Here is a 23889-nt window from a genome sequence, read left to right on the forward strand (position 1 = left end):
TCTGAGTTCAGAGAACATCCAGGTATTGTCCTTTGAATTAATTAATGACTTTCCTTTGCAAAAGTTGGTATCTACTTCTCAGAAGAGTAATTTCTGTAGCACCCCAGCAGAAGTCTGTATCATCCCGTTATTAAACATCAGTTAGTGTTCATCAAAGACAGAACATAATTGCTTGTCTTCCCTTTATGCTAATGTTGCACTGGAAAGCTCTACATTAAAAAAAAAAAGCCCTGGAAAATTGAAAAATATGTAATGCTTTATATTAAGTAGCATACAGCTGTTATTGACTATTCTTGCCAGCACTGCATTTCTTCAGATTAACAGACTCAAGAGCTGACAAACTGCTTTCCCTTTTACCTATACTAGTTCTGCCATAATTGGATGACTATTAACAAGTCTCCTTCCTGCACTAAGCAGTCCAAAGATTTCTAAATAGCCCAGTAATTTCTGCCTGAGGATTTTTTCCTTTACTGTGTAACCCAGGATCCCAAGAATCTGTGGTTGCTTTGGAACACTTTGTTTAGAAAGGTATCTAATACTAACATCAAGGCTTCTAGCAAATGATTAATTTACTCTTCAACTTATGCCAGTGCAGTTTTTGATGATTCAGGCAGTCTCTTTCAGCTTCTTTATGAAAACATAACTGGTGCCTGATATCAGTCTAAGGGAAGAATCAATTCCCATTTCTCTTTTGTGTGTTTGTTAAAGCTAAAACCAAACAGATAACAGCTTATACTTGGTGATGATTAGATAAAAATTATTCTTTATAGCCATGTAAAATGACCAAAGAACCTTACACTGTAACTGAGTCTTTGCAGATGGGAGTAGTTTTGACCAAATTTTGTATCTGAAATGCTACAGGAATGTTTCTGGAAAATGAATCTTATTTTTTTGTGTTGGACATTATGCAGCAAAATACATTCACCATAAAATCAACCAAAGGGACAAATTCTAAATCTTATTTAGCAATAAATCTAAACTTGCAAGCTAGTAATCCTGTGTTTAAACTACTAAAAGAGAAACAAGCCATTCTTTTACTTTCTAATACTACGTAATAATACAAATATTATAGGGAAACTGTATTATACAGGTGTGTTTTCCTGAAATGTGTACTTTGCAAAAAAGATCTCTTCCTTGGACAAAACCAAGTGACAAGCTGCACAGTGTGCTTATGCGGAATGCTTAATAACATATATTTAAAGCAGAGTATCACATTATAATAAGTCTGAAGGAAAAAGTAGCCACTTCAGTTTGTACCCATAAAATTCAAGCCTAATAGCACTGGAAATATAGATTAATCAGGTTAAGTGCTTGAGAAGTCTCTTCTTTTTAGCTGTGTGTGAACAAGAGTATTTAACTGTTTCTCCCTGTGCACATTTCTCATAATTAGAATGCAACCGTCTTATCATGGATAGAAAATATTCTTCCCCTCCCCAGATTAGAAAAGATATATGTAAAAAATATTAAAATAGATACTCAGTGCAGAATCTTCCTATGATGGGCTTCAAAGGCTGATTTGAATTAAAGTTACTAAATCTTTTTTTCATTGTTGCTTCACCTACTGTGTGAAGACAGTTACTATTAAGACATTAATTCTTCCAGAATATACCCAAATACCTTCCTCCAAACCTTATTTCTTCATAAGTTATATTACTTTTAAATCTACTATGAAAATAGTAGTGCAAGAATAATCAGTTAAAAATTCTTCAGATAGATGGTTTAGTTCCTTTTAGGATAAAGATGCAGAGGAATACTGATGAAAAATATGCTAGTTATGATGCTTTCTTGTTAACACTCCTTTACAACCCAAATCAATTCTTCACTCCACGTTCCTGTATTTGGTAAACAAATTGTACAGTACTCTCAGTGTAGACTTCAAGTCACAATTTACAATATCTAGAAAAAAGACAAGGGAAAAAACAATTAGTAACTTCATTAGCTCAAAACATTTTTCAGAAAAAGTGTCTACTCTCTACTTCTTTTCCTTGCTTAAATCCATATCCATGAACATTACAATCACAAGGATAGTAAGAAAGAGTAGAAATATAAATAAAGCAGTTTTTAAACTGGCAAGCCAAAAAATCAGTATTTCAACCACTTCAGTTAGGGATACAAATGGCTAATGGTGCTGATGTAGAAATGCAACCAAGGTTTAGATGCCCATGAGACAAATTGTGCCTAGGATTATGTAAATTTATATGACTGAATCTTCAGTCAGTTGTGGCTGAAAAGTAATGATTTTGAAAAAATCGTCAGGCAGGAACCAATGGAGCTCTTCCCTTATGTAACAATTACAGGACTTGGCCCATTTTGTGCTGCAACATCCTTTATTAGGCCTAATTTCAGCAAGATAGCTAGAGGCAAGTTTAAATTTTCTAAAGGATCTAAAGAAGCTAGATATACAAGTGCCCCTTGAAGACTCTTATGAAAATGCTTTGGGTTAGCTGATGTACATGGCTGAATCAGTCCTTAGAAACTCAGTGTCTAAAGTAAAGGATTTGTATGAAACAAAAAGCTAATGAATACCTTCTGTTTTGAAGAGAAGTTCTTGAGAAAGTCAATATTATTTCACAAGAAATCTATAAAACAAACTGACAAGTACTACTGCAGCAGTCTATGCTAGTGCTTCAAGGAATATTCAATCTCAAATAGTGACTTAGAATTGCCCTCAGAAAGAATAGAATAGAATTAGAATTGTCCTATCTCTTTCTGTTGACTGTATAGTAACTCAATCTCCTAACTTTGATTCTTGCAATTGGCCATGAAGGTGTAAAGCAGATGGTGTGCCTACTCCCATTATCTTCAAAACCTCCAAGTAAGGCTAGTAAATTGTGTATGTAATCATCAGATAGTTTTGCCATTATATTTATCTACACTGATGTTTTATCATAGATTGTGAAGGGGTTATACTTCGAAGAAGGAATCCAATCAAACCAAGGCCTGGTATCCCAACATATGCAAACTTTGAAGGGCTAAAGACATTAGCTACATGGCAAACTGACATCCACGGACCAAGGGTGGAAACACTGAAACCTAGATTTTATGCTGAGCTTACGCATGGTCATGAAACCACGGCCACAGTTTTGTGGCTCTTAATAAATAAGATCAAAAATGCTTGGTATAAAATGAAGAGAAAATGCCAAAAGCTACAGCAAGGGCACATTGCTCCCAGAATATCATGTTATATTCTGCAATGATGTTTGCATCTAACTCGGGAAGTTTCCTCCTTCAGGCCAGCAGCAAGCTGCACAACACCTTCCTTTCCTAATACAGAACTTCAAATTAATAAAGAGATAACTTTGACAGGTCTTTGCAAAGTTACCAGAAGACTCCACCACCACAACAGAATTCCACAGAAAGGTCCAAACTAAAAAGAAGCACACTCCCAGAGAAAGAGGAGTTATTTCCATTGCTACATGTGTTTGACCAACATGTATAACATTTTACCAGTCGCAATTTTCGAAAAGAGAAACTCAAGTTTGGCTTTGATGTACACATCTCAAGAAGTAATCTGAAAAAGCTCAAACTGCAAATGAATTCGTTATAGACTCAGTAGATTAATGTTCCGGCCATTTTTAAAGTAAAAGGTCACGGAAAGCTTTTTAATACCTTTTCAATTATATTGCAAATAACCCAAATAAACTGTTGACCTCATAAAAATCATTGGTTTTCATATTCATTTACTTAACTGCATTCTTTTTTCTACTAAATATGTTTTTCATATTCTAAAGCAGTTTTCAGCATATTTTTTCCTCAAGAACCTCGAAGAAACAGTGTAGGAATTTAAGGAGTATTTAGTATACACATTTAGGATAAGATCCTTTTCAATACTCTTTTGCTCACTGGAAATTTTAAGTACGGGCATTGTGCCCAATGTAACAACACATAAAACAGATGTGTTTTTCCATTCACATTGGGCAGGAAGTTTCATATTAAGCATTTCAATAATTGCCCAAGAAATGTCTTATATATGCTGAAATATCCTTATGGCTTGATTTATACTGGAAAAATTAGCTGTCCCCTAGAGCAATAAATACCTGAAAAATTAAATGCCATAAGATTTTAAATCTCCATGGGGAGTAAGGGATCACAGATACTCTCTGTTTGACTTGGATCCCTAGATTTCACTGTTTCCCCCTTTTCTCTGACTCTTTCAAGCACAAAAGTTTGTGATAAAGTCACCACTAGTTTTGTTAAGGATGATTGTGGATAAGAGTTCAAGCAATCAAAAGAAGTGAAAAAATACGCTAGGTAGGTCCAGATTAAATGCGTAGGTGGCGTAGGCTCAATCCTGAGACATATTTTTTTGTGTGTCTGCATATGTCTGCTGCTGTTATGATCTGGAAGTTGGGAAAGATGGAAAATAAGCAGAATGGAGCAGAACTTGACTCAGTGATGTGTGCCTGCATCTCCAGAGAGTCCTTACTATTAGAAGCAAAACTCTGAGCATTAGCTTATATCAACTCCTCAGCGAATGACAATTTGATATTGCAGCAGGAAAAGACTGTGCGCACCACAGAATGTGAATCTGCAATGGGTCTTGAACACGCATATATATTGATTATTATGGTAGGTAACCAGCAGAAGCCCAGCTACTGCCCCTGTTGGGAAGAGTGGAGCAGAAGCTGCACATCCAGCTCCTGCGTGGTAAGAAGTGATAACTTCTCATGGGAGGAACTACAAGAGCACCCTGTACCATGGTGAATCAAGGGCTCTGTATCCAGCCCACCAAACTGGATTTAAACCCTGTATTTATATGAGCAAAAAGGAGTGGAATCCTGGTCCTGCTAAAGTCAGCAGCAAAACCTTCATCTTCCCTGAAGACACATTTTACTTTCAGTCTCCAGCTCTAAATCGAATTTAAATATGCATGATTAGGTCCTGCATTCAAAGGCGGTTATGTGAACATTTGAAATTCTTCTTCCACAACATCTACCTCTTTTGTGAAAATCTTGTAAATTACACTGGAATACTTGAGGTTTAGTATGAAGATGTGGGATGGGGCAAAATGGAGCAATTGGAGCAATTCATATCTGACAGCGACACCATTCACAATTGTATTCTTTTTCTTTCAGTGAATATCTGAGTATTACTGCATATGTTTGGTCACACAAATCTTGCCCTGGCCATTCGAGAATGGAAGCCTTGCAACATTTGCAGGAGTGTATCTATCAGCCATTTAAAATACAGAGTTACCTGAGCACTTCAAAATGTATCTTGCCTTTCACTCTTGGATTAATGTTTTAACCTTCATTTACCTATACCATAATCCTAGGAGATAAGATCTGGATCCAATGCAAATTTTTAAGGAGATACGAAAAAAGTAGAATAGATACCTTCTGGTCTTGGCTTTGGTTTTTCCAATCCACCATCTTGCATTAGCTCAAATGCAAAGGATACATTGAGGACCTAGTAATATAATAAAGGTAGTCATTATTGTGAACTATATACAGTATAGTATAAATGGTCAAAACAAGATGTATTTAAAGCTGCAGACCCAGATGTTCAGAAAGAAAAAATAGCTGGGGCTCCATGTATCAATCTAGTCCATGGAATCCAGACAATCCATTGTTTTATTTTTTCTGGGTGGTGATGGTAGTTTCAGAAATATAAAAGTAATTGAAAAATAACATGTGAACTAATATTACCCACAGAAAAATTACTTACAAGTAAGAATAGCCCACCTCCCGCAAGTTTAAAAATTGGAACATGATGGCCCATGAAGTGCTCTTGTCTTTAATAGACAGCTGAATTGCCTGGATAGCAACAGATACCAAGGTAATGGTTGGTCTTAAATGATAAATCATAAGTATATGCCTTTATGCTTCCAAAAAACTTGAAACATTTCAAATGTTAAATTCTTGGATTTTAGACACAAAACCCCAGTTCTGTCATCAATTCATGTGTATAATTCTTTATACACTTAATGAACAGTAAGTCTGGTTCAATGACAGCATCACACAATGGCTGCCAAAATCAGTTAATACTTGCTAACCACCCCATCATTAATACAATTTTCCTTTTTATTCTGGATAAGCATTAACACTGAGATCTTAAAATGCTTGGAAATGGTTAACAGTACAGTCCTCTCTTGATTTCAGCTACTTACATCAAACTTACGTGGAAAAGTTTGTGTCATCTTTGTACTACTAGACACATTTATGTTTATTTGTTTTTAACAGAAAAATGAAATCTAATTACCTTTTGTTCAAAACTATCAGGAGTCAAGAAAAAGCTGTGTAGAGGAACAAAATAGCCTTCCAGGAGACCCATTAGCAGGACTAAGTACACACCATCTGCAAACTGTAAAAAAGACATTTCTCAGTACATTTTTCTGAAGAATAACTCATTGCTTTGCTTAATGAACAAGATATATATATATATATATTGTCTAATGTGGAACTGTCAACAAACTGCTAATATAAATATTTTAAATTGCAACTAAAAGATCTCATCTCACTTTTTTGATTCCTTCTATTTAGTTATTACATTCTGTTACGTCTCCTCCAAAACTGACCTAATGCTAAAATATACATGCAGAATAAAGTTCCTGGAAAGAGAGGTGGTCAGTGGCTTTGATCTATGCCTTTTGTTTCTATTCTACTAGAATCAGAACAGCCACCTTTCAAGCTCTCGTTACCTGAGCAGAGAAAAGCAGAATGAAGGTGCAATCTTATGACTACACTGAAATTCAGTATATTGGAGGAAATAAAGGAACAAAGAATCATCTTCATCCATGTTCTGCAAGTCTGTGTCAATCTAATTTTAAGTATGTATTTACATATGTAATTACAGATGGAAGATATCTAATTGATATACGTTCATTTCTATCTAAAAAAAAATAGCAACATCCATAGGATTTTGTTAAAGGCCTCTCATTCTTACCTCTGTGGCATCAGGTCTATCAGTGCAGAGATATCCTCACAATCAAAGTGAGTTATCTGAAGCAACCCATCACCTTCCTGAGGTAGATAATTTTCTTTCAACTGATAGAAATACAGTCTCTCATCTCAGGGAACACTGTTTCAGATAAATGCTTAAGGGGTTTCTAGGTACATTTGAATAACACATTTTTTCCAAAAGTAAACAATGCAATAAACTGGCATAGGGAACACCTTTCTGAAAGCCCTTACACATTATTTCCATCTAAATCTTAATTTTACCTTTGAAAAATCTCTATCAGATTGACAGCTATTTAAATAAACCAGAGATTCTTAATAACATGAATGAAGAATAAAATAAAGCCTGTCCTGAAGACACCTCGGTTTCTTTGATAGTGCAGATACCATCCTTCCTGCCTGACCTTGTAATTTTCTTACGATAACTGCTGCAATTGTTCACATGGAGAGGTATTAATACAGCAGGATTAAGCTTTTCTTTTAGCTTCTTTTCAGCCAATTTAGCAGCTGAGAACAAGAAGACCATGTACCACATTATTTCTGTGGTGCAATCAAGCCTGCAGTCCAACTGTACAGCTGCCTATACACTTGAGTAGATTTACTTTCAAGAATGTATCTCACTGAATAGAGTCATTGTAATCCCATGGGATTGCATGCTTGTGTAGAGGTAGGCAGGAAACAACTGTTCAGCTTGACGTTGGATCAAATCAAGCGGACAGAGTTCTTTCCTGACCAAAACAAGCACAGGTTCTGCTTACAGCACTTGGCAGTGCCCAAGAGGTAGCATCTGTTAATTGATTTTTTTGCTAACAGAAGTACAAAACTGTTTTTAGAGAAATTTAGCTGCCCTCATGATTTCTTTGCTTAATTGGTGAGGGTCTTCTTCACACAAACATATTTAGAATTGAAGGGTTTCCTGCTGAAATAACATCTTAGAGGTCAATCAATAACAATTCAATGAAATTTCTGGATAAAGTTGGGGGCTTAGTGCATAACATAGTGCAACTATCCCTCCCCTTTAAGAAGGCTGTAAAATCCTACCTGGGTCTCCAGTTCAGTGACCTCCAAATTCAATTTATTCAGATGCTTGTTCACAAAGGTGATGAGAGTCTGAAATATGAAAACAATGGAGTGAAGGCCTGTTCAGGAGGGAAGCAGTTCAACACGTGCAATATGAACTCTACTCAGAAGAGAATCTGCATGAGCGAAGAGACTGCAACACAATTTTTAAGTTTTAAAACTGAAATGTGATATTTTAAAAAAAATCTTTTTCTAGGAATGAAGAACAGAAATAAAATGAATGAGATGTATAGAAATAAAAATACACTGTTAAAACATAATAATTCTTAGAAAAAAAACTTGTAGCAGACTATAGGGAAGTGGGTAACTGGACTCCACTCAAATCTGACAGCAGCCAAAATACTCTAGGTCAGAACCCTGGCAGTTGTAAACTGGATACCTCTTTGGCATCAGTACACTCAATCTACCAGTTGGGTTTTACTCAACATACACTTTTTGAGAACTTCTTTTTGATGGAAATTTTGATAACCGCATGTTTTTCTGTGTTCCAAAGTTAAATTCATGCTGCCAAATATTAATAAAGAGTAACATTATAATCATGAATTTGTGTATGTGTTTAAGCATAAAGCTTAATTGTATTTAACGTAGGCAAACTATGCCAATTGTATATTATATACATACACACGCACTACATATGTACAAACAGATACACACAAGCATGCACATGCACACATTATGTATTTTAAAAATAAAAACCTTCCAACCTTTTTGACTACATTGAGCTTGTCTGGGGCATGGTCAAATAAAGTGTCAAATGCATCTCTTTCTGAAAAACATTCAGAGAGGTTAATACACTGAGTAGCAGTTGTCCAAACAGAGGATAAACACTTATTGAGGCACATACTCATTTGAGACAGCACAGTCAGCAAAAGGTTTCAATACAGCCTCTTTGCATTCCAAGTACCATGTATTTTGGATGCTGCTCTCTTGCTATAAACTGCTAGTAACTTATTCTCTATTATTTACAAAAAGCATAATTTTCAAATAGGATTTGGATTATCTAATAACCCCATTTCTCAAAAAATGAACAAAGAATGGTATCTTTATGCATAAAACCTTAAACAGCCAGATAAAGGGAGCTAAGTAACCAAACCATTTTGTGCCGAAGAACATGAGTTCACATCTAGAGTCACTCCATCTACAGAGGAAGATTTTCCCCGTGGGCCACTGACTGCACCGTGCTATAGTATTAATCATCTTGAGCAAGCTTATGATTACACAGCTGCGATACAATCCTTTGTACAGATGTTTTGGGGCCATTCTGATACGCAATTTAGGACATTATCAGCAGGACAGGCAACCTAGGGTAGCATGACTGGAGTGCTACTGTAGCCACCTTCTGAAGAAAGCAGAAAAAAAAAAAATATAAAAAGGCACCAGAGTCTTTTCTGAGCAATTGCCATTTTGACAATCACCTGAATGATAGCGGATGACTGCACAAAAAGCTACATTCATATTCCTCAATAAAAAAATGCTAGAGTAGGTCCAAAGGCATTTGCAGAAGGCGGACTTCATACAAAGTAAGACTGCTCAGGGATATCATTGGGAAAAGAGGTCACACATGTAGCTTTTAAATCAGCTGTAAGGCAGCCATTGAAATAATACAAGAAGCAAATGCTAGATTCTTGGTGGGACTCCACCTAGGCTCCTCAGGTGAGTGTTTTCTGTCAGGCAGGTATTTGGCCAGTCTCAATACTAGCAGTAAGACATACTAGGCACAGGAACTTTCATGGTGTTTAGGCCTGCTGAATAATGACTCAAAGTCATTAAAGTGTAAGCAGGTATTGTATGCAAGAATGCCAACAAGTTCACCAGCTAGTTTATGATAAGACATCATTTCGTATTATGCTGGGAACTTATGACCATTAATACTATTATGGTAATGTTCTGGAGGTTAAACCACAAAGCACCTGCAAATTAACACGTGCTGAAAAACAATGAAATGTGTTTTAAAGATGGTCAGACTGATTTTAATGCTTTTTTCTTTTTGTTAACTGCCACAATAGCCTGTGGTGCATATATTTATATATTTTCCAGGGCAACTTGAAATCTCTACTTCCTTACAGTTTGATCAATGTGACCACCCATTTCAGAACTAATGTATACTTTGGCTGCCTCAAGAAAAAGATAATAATCAAATGAACTTACCATGCCTTCCTGATAATGCCCTATGAAAAAAAAACAAAAACAAAAAAGAACAAAACAAAGTTATATATAATTGCAGATATTGTTCTGTGAAAGGAAACAGCATATGTGGGCAGATCTTCAGCTTGGTGAAAACTGGAGTAGATCCACGGAATTAAGAAAACCTTCATCAAGTTACTCCAACTGAGAATCTGGATTAGTCTGGAGTCCACCAGTATAATATCTCTTGGCTTCACTAAAGTCTCATGGGAGGCCAGATCTCAGATTTCCTACTATTGAACCAAATCAGCACACCTTGCCTGAGTGAAAAAAGCTTTTTCATGTTGATTTTGTGAAAATTTTTCCCTTTGCTTTAAAGATGCATTTACCACACCAACTACAATGCAATTCCAGCCAAAACAATGCTTGGACTGGGTTCTTAAGGACTGCAGCATTTTGCTCCAGTTGATCCCTCATAAAACTATTACACATAAACAAATCCATAATGATTAAATAATAAATCAATAGTCTGGTTTCTCTCCATTCTATTAGAAACTAGGATTTAGCAACTACCATTGCTTTCTGTTGGTTTGGAATAACTTTTCTGTTATAAATTGTTTGGTGACATGACATGTACAGGGCTTACTACCATCATTTTATATCCCCTGAAGTCCAAACACCAAAAAATAGTGATATCACATTCCTTTTTGAAAGAATCTAGTTCTCTATCAAATAAATACCAACATAAAAGAATGAAGCATATCTTTCTTGTTTGTTTGAAGGACTTTTGAATAAAATAATAAGAAATATAATAAATACAGAAATAAATTGATAGCAGATAAATATAAAAGAGATTTTGTATATCTTACTCTGTCTTCTCTTTTATCCTGGTCTCCTGCTTTTAGTTCCCCAACTCTGTATTTCCTCACCCTTTTGTATTTTTAGATGCATGTTTGCCACTCTTGAAAAGGCTAAAATACAGTCACTGGCTGATGCATCATCTTCCCTGGAACCCCAATACTGAAATCTAAATATCAGCAAATGTTTGAATTTCTGAGACGCATCTGTGTTCAATTACTAAACTGCTGGCAAAAGTGGTGTTGACATACTCAGTGTTACCAGTTATTTCCTCTTGGATTTGTCGAGACTGGAGGATTCCTTCTCGTTTCTGGAAAAAATAAAAAAGTGACATTTTTCTCTGTAAAGTTTAATGCTTAGGGTACAGTAAAAATTTATTTGTGATCTACAAACATAATTAGATAAGAAACCTGAAAAATAAGAACTTTTTTTGAACAAACTTACAGTAATATATTATTTCACCTTGCAAGTATTTCGGGAAACTCTTTTGTACATTAAGAAACTTGAAACTCCACCTGTAGAAGGAAGTATTTCTTTTCCTTTCTCCATTGTTTTTAATTCATTTTTCTTTTAAAGGCCCCAATTCAGCAAGACATTTGAAACACCTAAACACATATGTATGTATTTTAGTAGAGGTATGTCTAGGTGAGTTGAATTAAACCTTGTATTTCAACGAACAACTTGGCAGATAGTGCCCATGCTTCTCTTTTGCAAAAAATCCCAGGCTATCTGTTCATTCTGCCCTGTTTACAGACTTTCTTTTTTGCCTCAATGTTTTCCTTTTCTGACTTCTCTCCACACAAAGAGTTCTATGTGTTTGTGATGGAAAACCAAAATGGAGGCTAATCCATTCACAGCCTGCTCCAGACCCTAGTCATCTTGGTGTTAAGTATGTGCATTGACTCCAATGTTCTTCAGATGCGAGAAGCCCTTCGTACATGGTGGTGAGTGGCCTGTGTCTAGAAGCTGTACACAAAATGGCAGAAGCCAACTCAAATGGTTGCTATTTGAGTCAATTGGAAAATGAAGGAGTTTAAAAATTTGACACTGTTTCCAGTATGCTGGTCACAGTCATCTGGTGGTGGTGTAAATACCGCACATATGTTTTGCCTCTCTTTGTGTTCTCTCTGTTAATTCTATTCACTGGAATTAGTAAAATTTTGCAATACAGAAGGAAAAGTCAGGCAAATGCTGACGACTGCATGTAAAGTCTAGACATTAGGCAATTATTCATGATTCTTCACTCCCTGTTATACAAGGAAATGAGAAGAATAAATTTATGCTGGTCCTAGATTTGCCTGCTATGTGGAAAAGAGAAAAGGAGAATAACCTTTTGGAAAGGCCCTTCATGGCATGTGAACTGGGGATGCTGCTCTTCCCTGTCTTGGAGAAGACAGCACACCCCTACCTGAGGTAGTCCTTGGTGTATGATGTGCTGAGGATTTGGCCAGGCTTAAGTCTATTACTTCTATATTGTATTACTAAAATATATGAGGATCAAACTTACTTTCTGCAAGAAAGCCATACGTAGCACCCTCTGGGTCACTCCAAACTGGCACTTGGAGTAATCTGAACTGTCCTTTTAGCTAGACGATAGTTTCATGGGTTTTCTGTTATATTTTTTTAAAGCCCTGTTATTAAATATCTTGCACATGGTTAAAAGTGCATTCAGGGAGGACCTTTGAACATTAAAAAGACAGAGTGGAGTCTGGTGTGTTACATACTGAAAGAGAGGGCACAGAACAGCTGCTGAGACATCTTCTGTCACATACCTTGGAAATCTGAAGAAAAACTACATCATTTAGGACTATCTTCATTTCCAGCTTGTGCAGACAGCAATAAATACTTGCACTTGAAGTTACAATCTAGTTCATGCTAGCTCAAGTTAGAATTCTGCTGTTTGGGATTTTTGTTTATTTTTCCCTTTGCTACAGGGTGAAAGGAAACTTTTCTTCCCCCCAGTGATGACTCTGACATGCCAATGATGCCTTCCGGGGCAAAAGCCCTATCCCTCTTGTCTCCTAGAGGAGTGAGGCATCATAGCAATGGCAACCATACTTCTCAGTGCCCAGTCTGGTGATATGGGAGAAGAAAAAGGCTTCCAGTACTCTATCTTCCTTCTGCAAACATGCAAAAATAGCCTAAAACATACTCCAGTACCAATATAAAACATATTTCCCTTTTTAATAAACTGCACTGTTGACCAAAAAAAAAAAAAAAAGAAAAAAAAAAAAAGACATCAAGCCCTAGTTTTGTGCCTGGCATCTTATCACTAACATTAATGGAATTTCCACACTGCCCAAATACAACATGCATCCACTGCACACTAATTTGACCAGCACATGTCAAGATAGACTATGTTTTTGATTTGTAAAAAGATTGGTGAAAAAATCCCAATGGCAACAATCAGAATGAACCTTAGAAACACTAGTCTAAGCACCTTCTCTGTGAAGGCTGCTTCCCATACATCTTTCACACTTTAAAAACTCTCCACCTCAAAACTGACCCTAACATTGATGTCACCTGTTGTGAAGTTTGTTTTATACTAGACAGAGAATGACACAATATTCCTAAAAATACAAAGAAGTGCTACTGAGAACTGGAAGACTATCCAGCAATGCTCCTTAAAGACAACAGTGGCTGTAACTGAAATAGTAAATGATAAAAATGAACATCTACTATTTGAAAGCCACTGGGAAATGAGGCATGAATTAAGATTCCCCATTAAAAAGAAAAGCTGGACACACATTCCAGTGACAACAGAAGACTTTATTTGGACAGGCTTGGTATTTTCTTCCCTCACAGCTGAAAGGCTCCACTAAATACCATGAAAGATCTTCCTAATCACTTATTTTAAATTGGCAACTACCCCTAGAATGAAAAAATACATCTGAAATTTGGGTAATATGTCTGGAGATGGAAAGGGTCTCTTACTCATCTCTCTTCCCGTCAGCTATTGTCAGCAGTTTTATGTAACTGAGGGACAACTGCTTAATTTCCCACACAAAGTCCCACTCTGAAAACCTCCCCACTCTTTAAATGGGTTTTGCCTATGTATTGTTGCTATCCATTTCATCTAGAGGATCATGTTTTATAATTGCCTCACCAAAACAAAATGCAGAACTATTTTGGAGCTTGAAAGAACAAATATATTTGTCACAGGTTCAAAAAAAGACTTCTTAAGAACCTGGAGGCAATGCTGCTAGGAAATGTTTCAGACCTTCCCAGGCAGTGGGACCAATGATCTCAGATTAAGCTTGTGATGTACACCTTCTTCTAATCTCATTAATTTCCTAGCTTTGCTTAACAGTAACTTACGCACCCGAGAATTGCTGTCCCAGTGCTCAGAATATGCTGAAGCCATTCTGGCTGCTCTGCCAATGCCCCTATACTCTCTGACTTAGATCTCTTGTACAAAAACAATCTGTAATTTAACCATTTGTGGATGGCATAAATAAATAATTTTTTAAAAGAGGCAAAATGATGGCAAGATCCAGCTCTCCACAAAAGCTTTCACTTTTTTCAGTAGAAATGATCAAACAAAGCCTGGACTTTGTTCAAAGTTATTCATTCTATTAGTATGGAAGGAAAAGAAAATAATATATCAAAATAGCTACAAAAGGTCCAGCTGTCACATTTTTTCCCAAAGCAGCTTATAACCCAGATTTTATACTACTCTCATTGCTAACAGCTTTTGTACAAAACAGCCAAAGGAAACGAGCTTTCATAAGAACTGTGCTGATTACCTGTTGCGCATGAGCACTTTTTTTGTTTCAGAAATATCTTTGTTTCTATTTCAATAAACTACACCCAGCCAACACGGCAACCCTCACCTTTTATGTTTTTCTAAACCTAACAAAATCATGGAATGAATTAAGGTAATCTCCCTTAAACACTTCAGATAAGTACCTGGTTCTTTTATTTTTCTCTCTCTACTATTCCCTTTATCAAACTGTATAGAGTAGAATTTAAAACCAGCTACCACATAGTCTGTTAAGCTTCCCTAGGCATGACCTTACTTTACAGAATGTATGAGGGTTTAGAACATGAGGCGTGCAAGTCTGAACACTAAATTAGGCTTTAGGATCTGCCGATTGTTGATTAAAACTTTCATTGAGTTCAAAGGGTGCGTGATGAATTACATAGAACCAATCCCACAGGACATGAAAGACAGATTTAAAAAACAACAATAAAAAAACCACCCACCATAAAATAAAAATGAAAAATGTCTCAAACACAATTACAATAAGAATATTGGCCCCCACCCTCTTGGCATAGCCTTGGAGTTCCACTGATTGGCTTTCACCAAGGACTGGGTCTGCAGAACGAAATCTTCTGCAACATTACTTGATTTTACTCTGGTGCAACTGCTTTCTCTGCAGTTCACTGGTGCCTGAACTACAGCTGTGTAGCTAAGAGGCAAAGCAGTGAGCCAGATTCTCCCACTACTTATTGTTTTTAAATTGGTTTATCTGTACTGACTTCAATGGATTTGCTGTTGAACTACATTAGCCTATTAAACAAGAGGACAATTATGTCCATTGATTTCAATGGGAATTTTTTCTGGATGTATGCAGTGACAGCAGAATGCAAGATTTGGTTCTTTATTTTAGGACTGCGTTCTTTTTCTGGTTTAGTTTCTCATCCCAAACATGCCCTGATCACTGCACTCCTGATTTCTTAAGCTGGTTTTGGTAGAACTTTGAGATAAACCAGTATAATGAATACATTTATAATAGCCAAAGGAAAGTGCTTGAAAATTATATTCCTCCGAAGCCTTAGACACATAAGTGCAGATTTGCTGGAGTTCTCTTTCATTGTCTGTAGAGAAACCCATGAAGCAGAATTTGAGAGTCAATGAGTCATTATCAGGCATCAGTGACACATCTACCAGAGACTCTCCTTCAGATTTCTCCACAAATTACAAAACTTGTCTCATTTGAACGCTAGAAAAAGGAATGGTTACTTTCTCAGATCTGTCCCACAGACTTTCAGTCACACAAAACTTAAGCAATAGCTCTTTGCACCAGATACTTCAGGGTAACATCAGTTAAAACACATAAAGACAGACAGTTACAGTGTGAAAAATAAAGGCAAAGTTAATTGGAGAGAAACAAAAACAGATTAAATGGGAAGAGGCCAAATAAGATAGAGCAAGCACAAGTCCAGCTGAAAGAAAAATGATGAACAGAATAACATGAAGAGTTTGGATGGATGAGGCTTTAATAAGGAGACTGACTGACACAAAGGATTTAGTTGACAGGGGTTTTTTGCATGCTTATGAGAAAGCCAACACTGTAATCAGACTAAATTAGCATGCACAAGGCTGAAAAAGAATATTTAGTCACCTAACATGAATCTGAATGTAATAAACAGTGACAATTCATCATTCAGTGCCAAGAATGATTTGAATCTCTACACAAGTAAGACGACCATCAAAAATGGGAAAAATAATAACTCTAGAGATCATATTGGGTGATAAACACATTCCAACAAAAATAATGCTTCATATATTTTTAATGTCAGAGTCTGGCCACTTCACAATCAAAATAAGATATTCTGAGCCACAGCTCAATCTGGGAAAGCACTTCTGCCTTTTTCTGGTTGAAGCATTGTCAGCAGGGAAGACGCACGTGTGTTTCTTGTCAGCCGAAGAGACATACACATGCCCACCCAAACAGAAACTCTAGATGTAATTTTTCAAGAAAGCCCTTAGCCAATTACACAACGCGTCCAAGAGCTGTTTAACACCTCTCTTACCTGCACAACAACCACCTGAATGGACACATGATCTGGGAGTCTGATTGGTGCTCGAAAATACTGTGATAATGCAACCAGAAGATGAAGTATTGCCACGAGACTTTTAGCATGAACAGCTGAAATAGATATTAAAAGCACAAGTTACAAACTGCAAAGTAACTAGGGCACATGTTTTTACTTTTTAGGATGTAGGGATTATGGGACTTTTTCCCTCTTGCACCTGGAACCAGGGGGCACTTTTAAGGCACCTTGCCTTTACTGGTCTCCTTGTGCTCAACAGGTCACGCGAACGCAGCCCTGTCACCCAGTCAGTAAGATGCGTCAGCACTAAAACGTTACATTTTGCAACATGTCTGGATGCTATAGGCTTGCGTAGATGGAAACGTAACGCTAATCCAAAAGCCAGATTTCATGTATGGCAGTTTAAGTGCTGTCTCCGCATTCTCCTTGCCTTTCTTTTATTCCCTTTATTTCAATAAGGATTTATGGACTATAAGAAAGATATTTTTGTACTCATAACATGCACTTATTCATTTTTAAGTGTCACAATGTCTGCAGGATGATAAACGAGCCTATTTTGGCAGAAGCCTTAAGCAATAACTTACTAAACTCAATGACTCAAACATTCCTCATGAAGTTGTTATAGTTCTTGTTATTGAAGCTTTTTCACAGCAGGTTTCATATCAGTAGTTAACACTAGCACAACTTAAAAGATATCAAAAGCCATACTGTAGGAAATTCTTAACTATCAAACCATTGGCATGAAAGTGAATAATTTCTAACTCTTATTATTGACTTTCTTCTTCTTCTATTTTGTTTTTGCATTTATAGACTTCCCCAGAGTAGTATTCCTAAACAATCTTTGATGGCTACAGTATACTTAGTTTTTTTGTACTTCAACTAACCAATAACTACTACCTTACTTCATTCGTAAAGCAGGATCAGATTCACTAAAATATCCTTCTTCATTATCTTCCAATGCAAGTCTCAACTATGCCACGGAGATACCCATTCATATAAAACAAGGCATCGCTGTCAAGTTTTGCTGGGGTGCCAGTGGTCACAGATGAGGTGCTTTAGCAGAACACTAAAAAGATGTCTGTCTGCCTAGCACCGGTGTATGCTGCAGCTGGCTCCAGCTGCTGCTGTCTATCTCTACTTTAGCTCTAAAACACATGTACAACATTAAATTAAAACTAAAAGTTAAATCGTCAGGCCACTCCAAACACCCTGCCTCCAGCTGCACAACAGAGAATGGAAAAAAACGCTGGGTGGGGGAGATTGAAGAGAGATGGGGACAGAAAACTCAGTGGGACCACACAAAGGGGAAAGTCAGAGATGCCTAACGTTCAGTCTTCCTCCCTCAAGCTATTTCTCTCCCTCTCACTAATTTGCTGTGAATGGAATGGGATACAAAACAGCTCAGCTCAAGACAGGTATAGGAGACAGGGCAACTGCTATACACTGGTCAAGGTATTCACAAGCGTGAAATGAGGCCTAATTTTCTAAAACAGATTATAACCTGCTTTCTGCAACACATATGCACTACTAGAATGTCATGTGTTGGGCCACTGAGGGCATTTCTATTAGATATTATTATGTTAATTTTTAATACAATAAAACAGGAAGGGTGCAGTCCTAATCTTGATGAGAGTTTTGTAATCAACATCAGTGATTTGAATTTAGCCTTAAACGATCAGAAATATTATTCAAATCTATGTTGCAAATTTTACACAAAGAGTCCTAGGACCTAACTCTCCTTCTTCCATATCTACTGCATTTATGCAGTACTTGCCTGTTTCAACAAACCAATTTAGTAAAAGAAAACTTAATCTGGTATGCATATGGATTGAAGAGCAGAAATACCATACTTTGACAGACTCTGAAAAGACAGTTTATTTAAATTGCAGCTTGAGCATCAGTAAAGAGGGTAGAGTGTACCACATCTGGAAGTGCCCTGCAGAGCAGCTCCTACCATAAATACCAGGTTTCAGCCTTCCCTTATCATTGGATATTTCAAAATTCCAGATAGCAGCTATAAACTCTCAGCTGTCAACAAATGAGAACAGCATAAAAAGCACACAACATACAGTCAACGTTCCATTTAATGTTTCTTGGAGGAAGTTTAAGGGTTTCGTTGATCTTTTCAAGCACTGTCTGTAGCTTCTGTTTCTGAGCAATTTCAGACTGAGTAACTTCAGCAACATTCAGCTTCTCACTTTCAAGTTTCTCTGAAGTGATAATAGAAGAAAAAACAGAAGAAAAAATATTGTCAACTCCATGAAGAATGCAAAGCCATTCCATGCACCCAGATGTACAGTCAAGAGACATTAGACTTCCTGGTTTTAAAATTACCTCGTTTTCCTTCCAGAGCCACTTTCCTCCACAATTCTGAGCTCCTAAAGACACAGTTCACATTTTCCCTTTATTTAGCCATTGCCATGGGGAAAGCCAAGTATTAATAAAAACCACAGTACTGGCTAACAAATATTTGCTGCAACTCCTTTTAGGGAAAACCAGATTCGAAGGTAAGGCCCATTGCTTCTATTGCTACTGGATAAAGGGTATTCTGTATGCAAGTGGCTTGTACAGCAGACCATCAAACCTAGGAAACAGATACCAACTTTAAGATTTGTTTCATCAGTCTCAGCCTCCCAGCTTCTCCATCAGACTCAGGAGATTTAAAAATTTTATTTGGCCCATTTCTGATAAAAGTGAAGTGACACCATATTCATAGAGGTGGAAGATGCACCCAAGAAATGTGAACAAGTATTTCTGGAGGTATGAAAACAACTAAAACCTCAGGCACTTTCTTTCTATGATACCGTGGCCCTTTTCTGCACTCAAAATTTGTAGTAAATTTTAAAATACTTTATAAATTGGTTTGTTATTAATTAGTACAGATTGCTAGGTATATACATACACAGCTTACTGTTTACCATTAAACAGTAAGCAAAGAAAATTTAGCAGTAAAAGCTCCCTGATAAAAACACAAGAAACAAAATGCTTGGTTACCTATCAGTTTACTTCTATGAAAGAGTATCTTATTAAAAGATATCTTAAGAGATATCTTATTTGGTAAGAGCTGACCTTGTTCTCAAAGACAACCGATTATTTTCCCAAAGAGCATGAACGGGAGCTACCAGCCTATGAATCCCGCTTAAGAGACTGCTATCTCCATGGGTTTCTTGTGCCTCCACAGAAATCAGTCTGTGCATGGTCTCACAACAAGACCAAAGTCAGCATAGACCTGATCCACAAGGAATTAAGGGTAATGGAAAAGATTCCACTGAAATCAATAAGTGCTGGATCAGTATACACATATTTAAAGTCAGGCTGTATCTGATATGTATTTTTGGGGGTTTGAGTGAAGTCAGTGGAGGTCTGCCCATGAGAATCAAATTGCTCAGTCTGGGGCATATCCAGTCCATCACAATATATTCAATAGCTTAACCATTCATGGAAGGGAATAGTCTGTGTAGTCTTTATTAGAAGTGCTCACATGATGTTTCAAGATTCATTTAAGATACTGAAAAGAAATTTACTGGAGACTTTATGAGCTGTAATAACTAAGAAAATGGCTTCCAAGCCAACAGTTCAAAAAGCACATGCCAGCTCTGCATTAGCAGTTTCTTTTCTCTATCTGTTTCTCAGCTGAAGCTCAGTTTGCAGTCCACTGGGTACCATTACCTCAGTAACATTAAAAGCCAGACATCAAATCAGAAAGAAATTCCAACTTTCCAGAGGAACTTCGCTATGTGAATAAACTATAGTATGGAACCAGCAGAGATTAAAAACATCCACCGTTGTACTGAAAAAACCCTTGCCTTCAAACTTACTTTCCACTTGTAACACGGTTAAGTTTGTACAGCACATATGCAGATAATAAATTTAATTGGAGTGAATACTGTTGCCAAGACAAGAACCCTCCCCCTCTAGCACCCCAGGTAGGCTTTATGCTGTTCTCATCAACTACAGAGCACCACACATTGCACTGTAGCTGTAAGGATTGTGCATACAGCCTATGGCTCAAGGGTCTCATAATACAATGCTATTTTTATATCACTTAGTGGCATAAATGTAAGATGATACCAAGGCTCCTAAGTAGGAACAAGTGATCCACTTACTGACAAAGTGCCCCAACAGCGTGCACATATATTTTTTTCTTACCAAATAATTTCTGCAATACTTGTCCATCATACAGGTCTTCAGCCAAGTCTTTCACAATAATCCTCTCTCCCACCAACACATCATTAATCCAGTCAATTAATACCTATATGGGAAACACAAATTTGGCAGTATGATACACTATTCATTTGCAATTTAAAACACATGTCATTTTGTACAATGATGAAAATATTTAGCAGAAAGAATACCAAAGCTGCAATGGCTCAAAATACAATCAGTCTGAAATACCACCAGAAGAAAATAGGAAGGACTTAGGAAGGACTCTTCTAAGGTGGCTATGTCAATGTACCACAAGGTCTAGACAAATACCAGATTGATGCAGTGCCTTCTGGAGTGAACTCTGTCCTTTACTTTCAGTAGTATTTTAACATTTTATTGTGAAGCAAAAGGTGTTGAAGTCGATTCTAATGAAGTTTCCTGCTAAAGTTCTAACCCCAAGAATGACAAAGACTATAAGGGAAGTCAGTGTAGTCTTAGACTGGGTGTGGGATGGGACTAAGAATCAGGACTCAGGATTTTAATCCAAATTCTTAAGTTTCTCTGTGCCATATCTAGAGACAGATACTAAAACAAATGACCTGTCCATTCACTGGGATGTACACACCACGTGGTTTCATTTAATTAATTTCTAAACAGTGCTTTGAAGTGTTCAAATGAAAGAGGCAGGGATAGTATTAAAAAATAGTTCCACTTTTCTGAAAGTGTTTACATGCTTTTCATTACCTTCATTAGTTCTTGTAATTTTGGGTCATTTCTTGAATTTGGATCAATCATTGTTCGGACTTCATTTTCCTCTGGAAGGTTTAAAAGAAAGATATTAGAAACTGTTACAGGTATGACACTTTATTTTACATCAAGCTTTTATGTTGAGATGTAAAATTGTTGTGAATTACCTAGCATAGTGTCCTCAGGGTCTAGTTCGAATGGAATTGGACTGAGAGGTAAGTTAATGGCATTTATTCCTTCTTCCTGTAATTCAGATACTAGGAAATAAAAAAGAAGAGCTTGGTCAAATTTCAATTCAATTTTAGTTACTATTTCACTCTTGCTAAAAGTAGCATTAATTGTCTTAATTTCTTTATAAGAACATGACTCTATTAGATAAGCCACTAGGTGTAATTACAGCAATAGAATATAGCTAACAAAAATGGAAGGCCCGGCCAACAAACCTTTACTTGTATGAGTAGATTTTTCATACTGGATATGCACTGGATAATGGTACTGGAATCAATGCAATTTCCTCAAATCTTTTCCAGGATAAGGCCCATTATCCTCAAATTTTAAAAGGCTCACTTGCATTTTAACAGTCCTAACATTTTAAGACTAATGAATCATTTTAGCTGAGGAAAATTATTATTGCTCTCAGCTATTTCACCCTTGCTCTGGAGATGCTTCAAGTTTAGCTACTTGAGAAGAGCTAGGTCTGGCTATATATCCACACAGGAGCTGCCAGACTGATAACTATTTAGGACTGAAGGTGCAGTACCAGCACACGGCTACCTCCATTGTTCAGGTCAGGGACCAGCAGATTGCGGGATGCTTCTGGCCTGTGTTCTTGGCCTTTCTTTAGCAGCAACCACGGCAGCAGGACCCAGGTGTAAGACAATGAACCCTCATAAGTAACGCCTTAGTGTGGAGTCCAGACATAGGTTGAGAAAGAGCTTGGACGCAGTAAAGGGGAAGTAATCCAAGATCCCACAGTCTGGAGATGCCCACAGTTGTCAGGAAATACGGATGAGTTCTTACTCAGCCAAAGTCCCCTAATGCTGCAAAAATCAATGTTCTTGTAATACATGCTCTGAGAACATAGGAACAGAGAGATCCAGAGAAGTGTACAAGCAGTCCTGCCACTAGTTCTGTACTATACAGGTTCTGTACCTGGTACAGTTCAGAGCAACTTCATTCATTCCTCTGGGTGACCCAAACTTCAATGGGTTGCAAAGACAAACCCCTTCCTTCACTGCCTAAACATGCCTCCATAACAGAAGAGAATAAATACAAACAAGCCAATACACTAATCCTACTGCTATGGAAGAACACATAGCACTGTGCAGGGAGGGCAACCACTCTGGTGATCAGACAAGTTTGTATCTTGCTGTGTAACCAAGAAATCAGTGCAAACCTGATTTACCAAACCAGGAAAAGAGCCTCGCTGTCTTATGAATGACATGTAAGTAATGTTGTTTTGACCACTCATTTTCCAGTGTACAGACCTTTAATAGAACTGGTTGTTAGCACAACTGTTCCAGTCAGAGTTGAAACTTAATAACTTAAATCAACCATCTTACACGTGTCCTAAAGATTCAGGTAGCTGTATACACCTTCTGACATGAACTAAAATACATGATTTATGTGCAGATGCAGATTCACCATCTAACACTTCAGATTTACCACCTGAAGCTTTCCTCAGTTTATTTTGAAAATTACAGAAACAATTTTGGTTTGGAGAAAACACAAAAGTAGAAAGTGACAGTAGAGATCTTGTGTTTTGTTCCTGGCCTCATGACTGCCTTGTAACTTAGCTTTTGGAAAACAGTTTAGCCTTTCTGCCTTAACTTCCTGCATGCAATAAGTACAGCTATGTTTCACATGAACACTGCGATAATTAGTCAGTTGGTGTGATAACAGTACTTAAGACTTTCCAAATATTTTCTACGCTCTGTGAAATGTTTTGTGCTCTGCCAGATGAAATGCCTGTGCACATTTCAAGAGTCTGTATAGCTGTATTCAGGCATCTACGTAAGATTCATAGCAATAATGGCTGTTAGAGTGCTTATTACTTTTAATTTACAAACATAACTTTGAAAAATCCACTGCCTTCACTACTGAAACACTAACTTCACCCCATACACTCACCCTGCTTGTGTATCTGTAAAATACAAATACTGAGCAGCTCTAAAGAGTCGTAAAATAATGTTGACAATAATAGTTCCCTCGATTGTTGTATATCCTCTAAAACTGATGGCTGAGAGCAACGGAC

The 23889-nt window shown here is 37.0% G+C and overlaps 1 protein-coding gene across 1 annotated transcript in view; it reads right to left on the bottom strand.

Annotated features, from left to right (window-relative positions):
- Nucleotides 1-1819: 1819 nt before the first annotated feature.
- PARVA (parvin, alpha) overlaps nucleotides 1820-23889 on the bottom strand; it is a 64245-nt gene continuing 42175 nt past the window's right edge. The window contains exons 2-13 of the mRNA XM_010563780.1: nucleotides 21803-21892; nucleotides 21633-21703; nucleotides 20892-20994; nucleotides 18812-18952; nucleotides 16722-16837; nucleotides 11213-11271; nucleotides 10128-10147; nucleotides 8684-8745; nucleotides 7941-8009; nucleotides 6202-6303; nucleotides 5337-5409; nucleotides 1820-1896 (exon numbers count right to left, since the gene is read on the bottom strand). Coding sequence (XP_010562082.1) covers nucleotides 1820-1896; nucleotides 5337-5409; nucleotides 6202-6303; nucleotides 7941-8009; nucleotides 8684-8745; nucleotides 10128-10147; nucleotides 11213-11271; nucleotides 16722-16837; nucleotides 18812-18952; nucleotides 20892-20994; nucleotides 21633-21703; nucleotides 21803-21892 — 983 coding nt within the window. The remainder of the gene's footprint in view (nucleotides 1897-5336; nucleotides 5410-6201; nucleotides 6304-7940; nucleotides 8010-8683; nucleotides 8746-10127; nucleotides 10148-11212; nucleotides 11272-16721; nucleotides 16838-18811; nucleotides 18953-20891; nucleotides 20995-21632; nucleotides 21704-21802; nucleotides 21893-23889) is intronic.

Source organism: Haliaeetus leucocephalus, unplaced genomic scaffold, assembly GCF_000737465.1.
Source record: "Haliaeetus leucocephalus isolate CR32 unplaced genomic scaffold, Haliaeetus_leucocephalus-4.0 Scaffold173, whole genome shotgun sequence".
NCBI lineage: Eukaryota > Metazoa > Chordata > Aves > Accipitriformes > Accipitridae > Haliaeetus > Haliaeetus leucocephalus.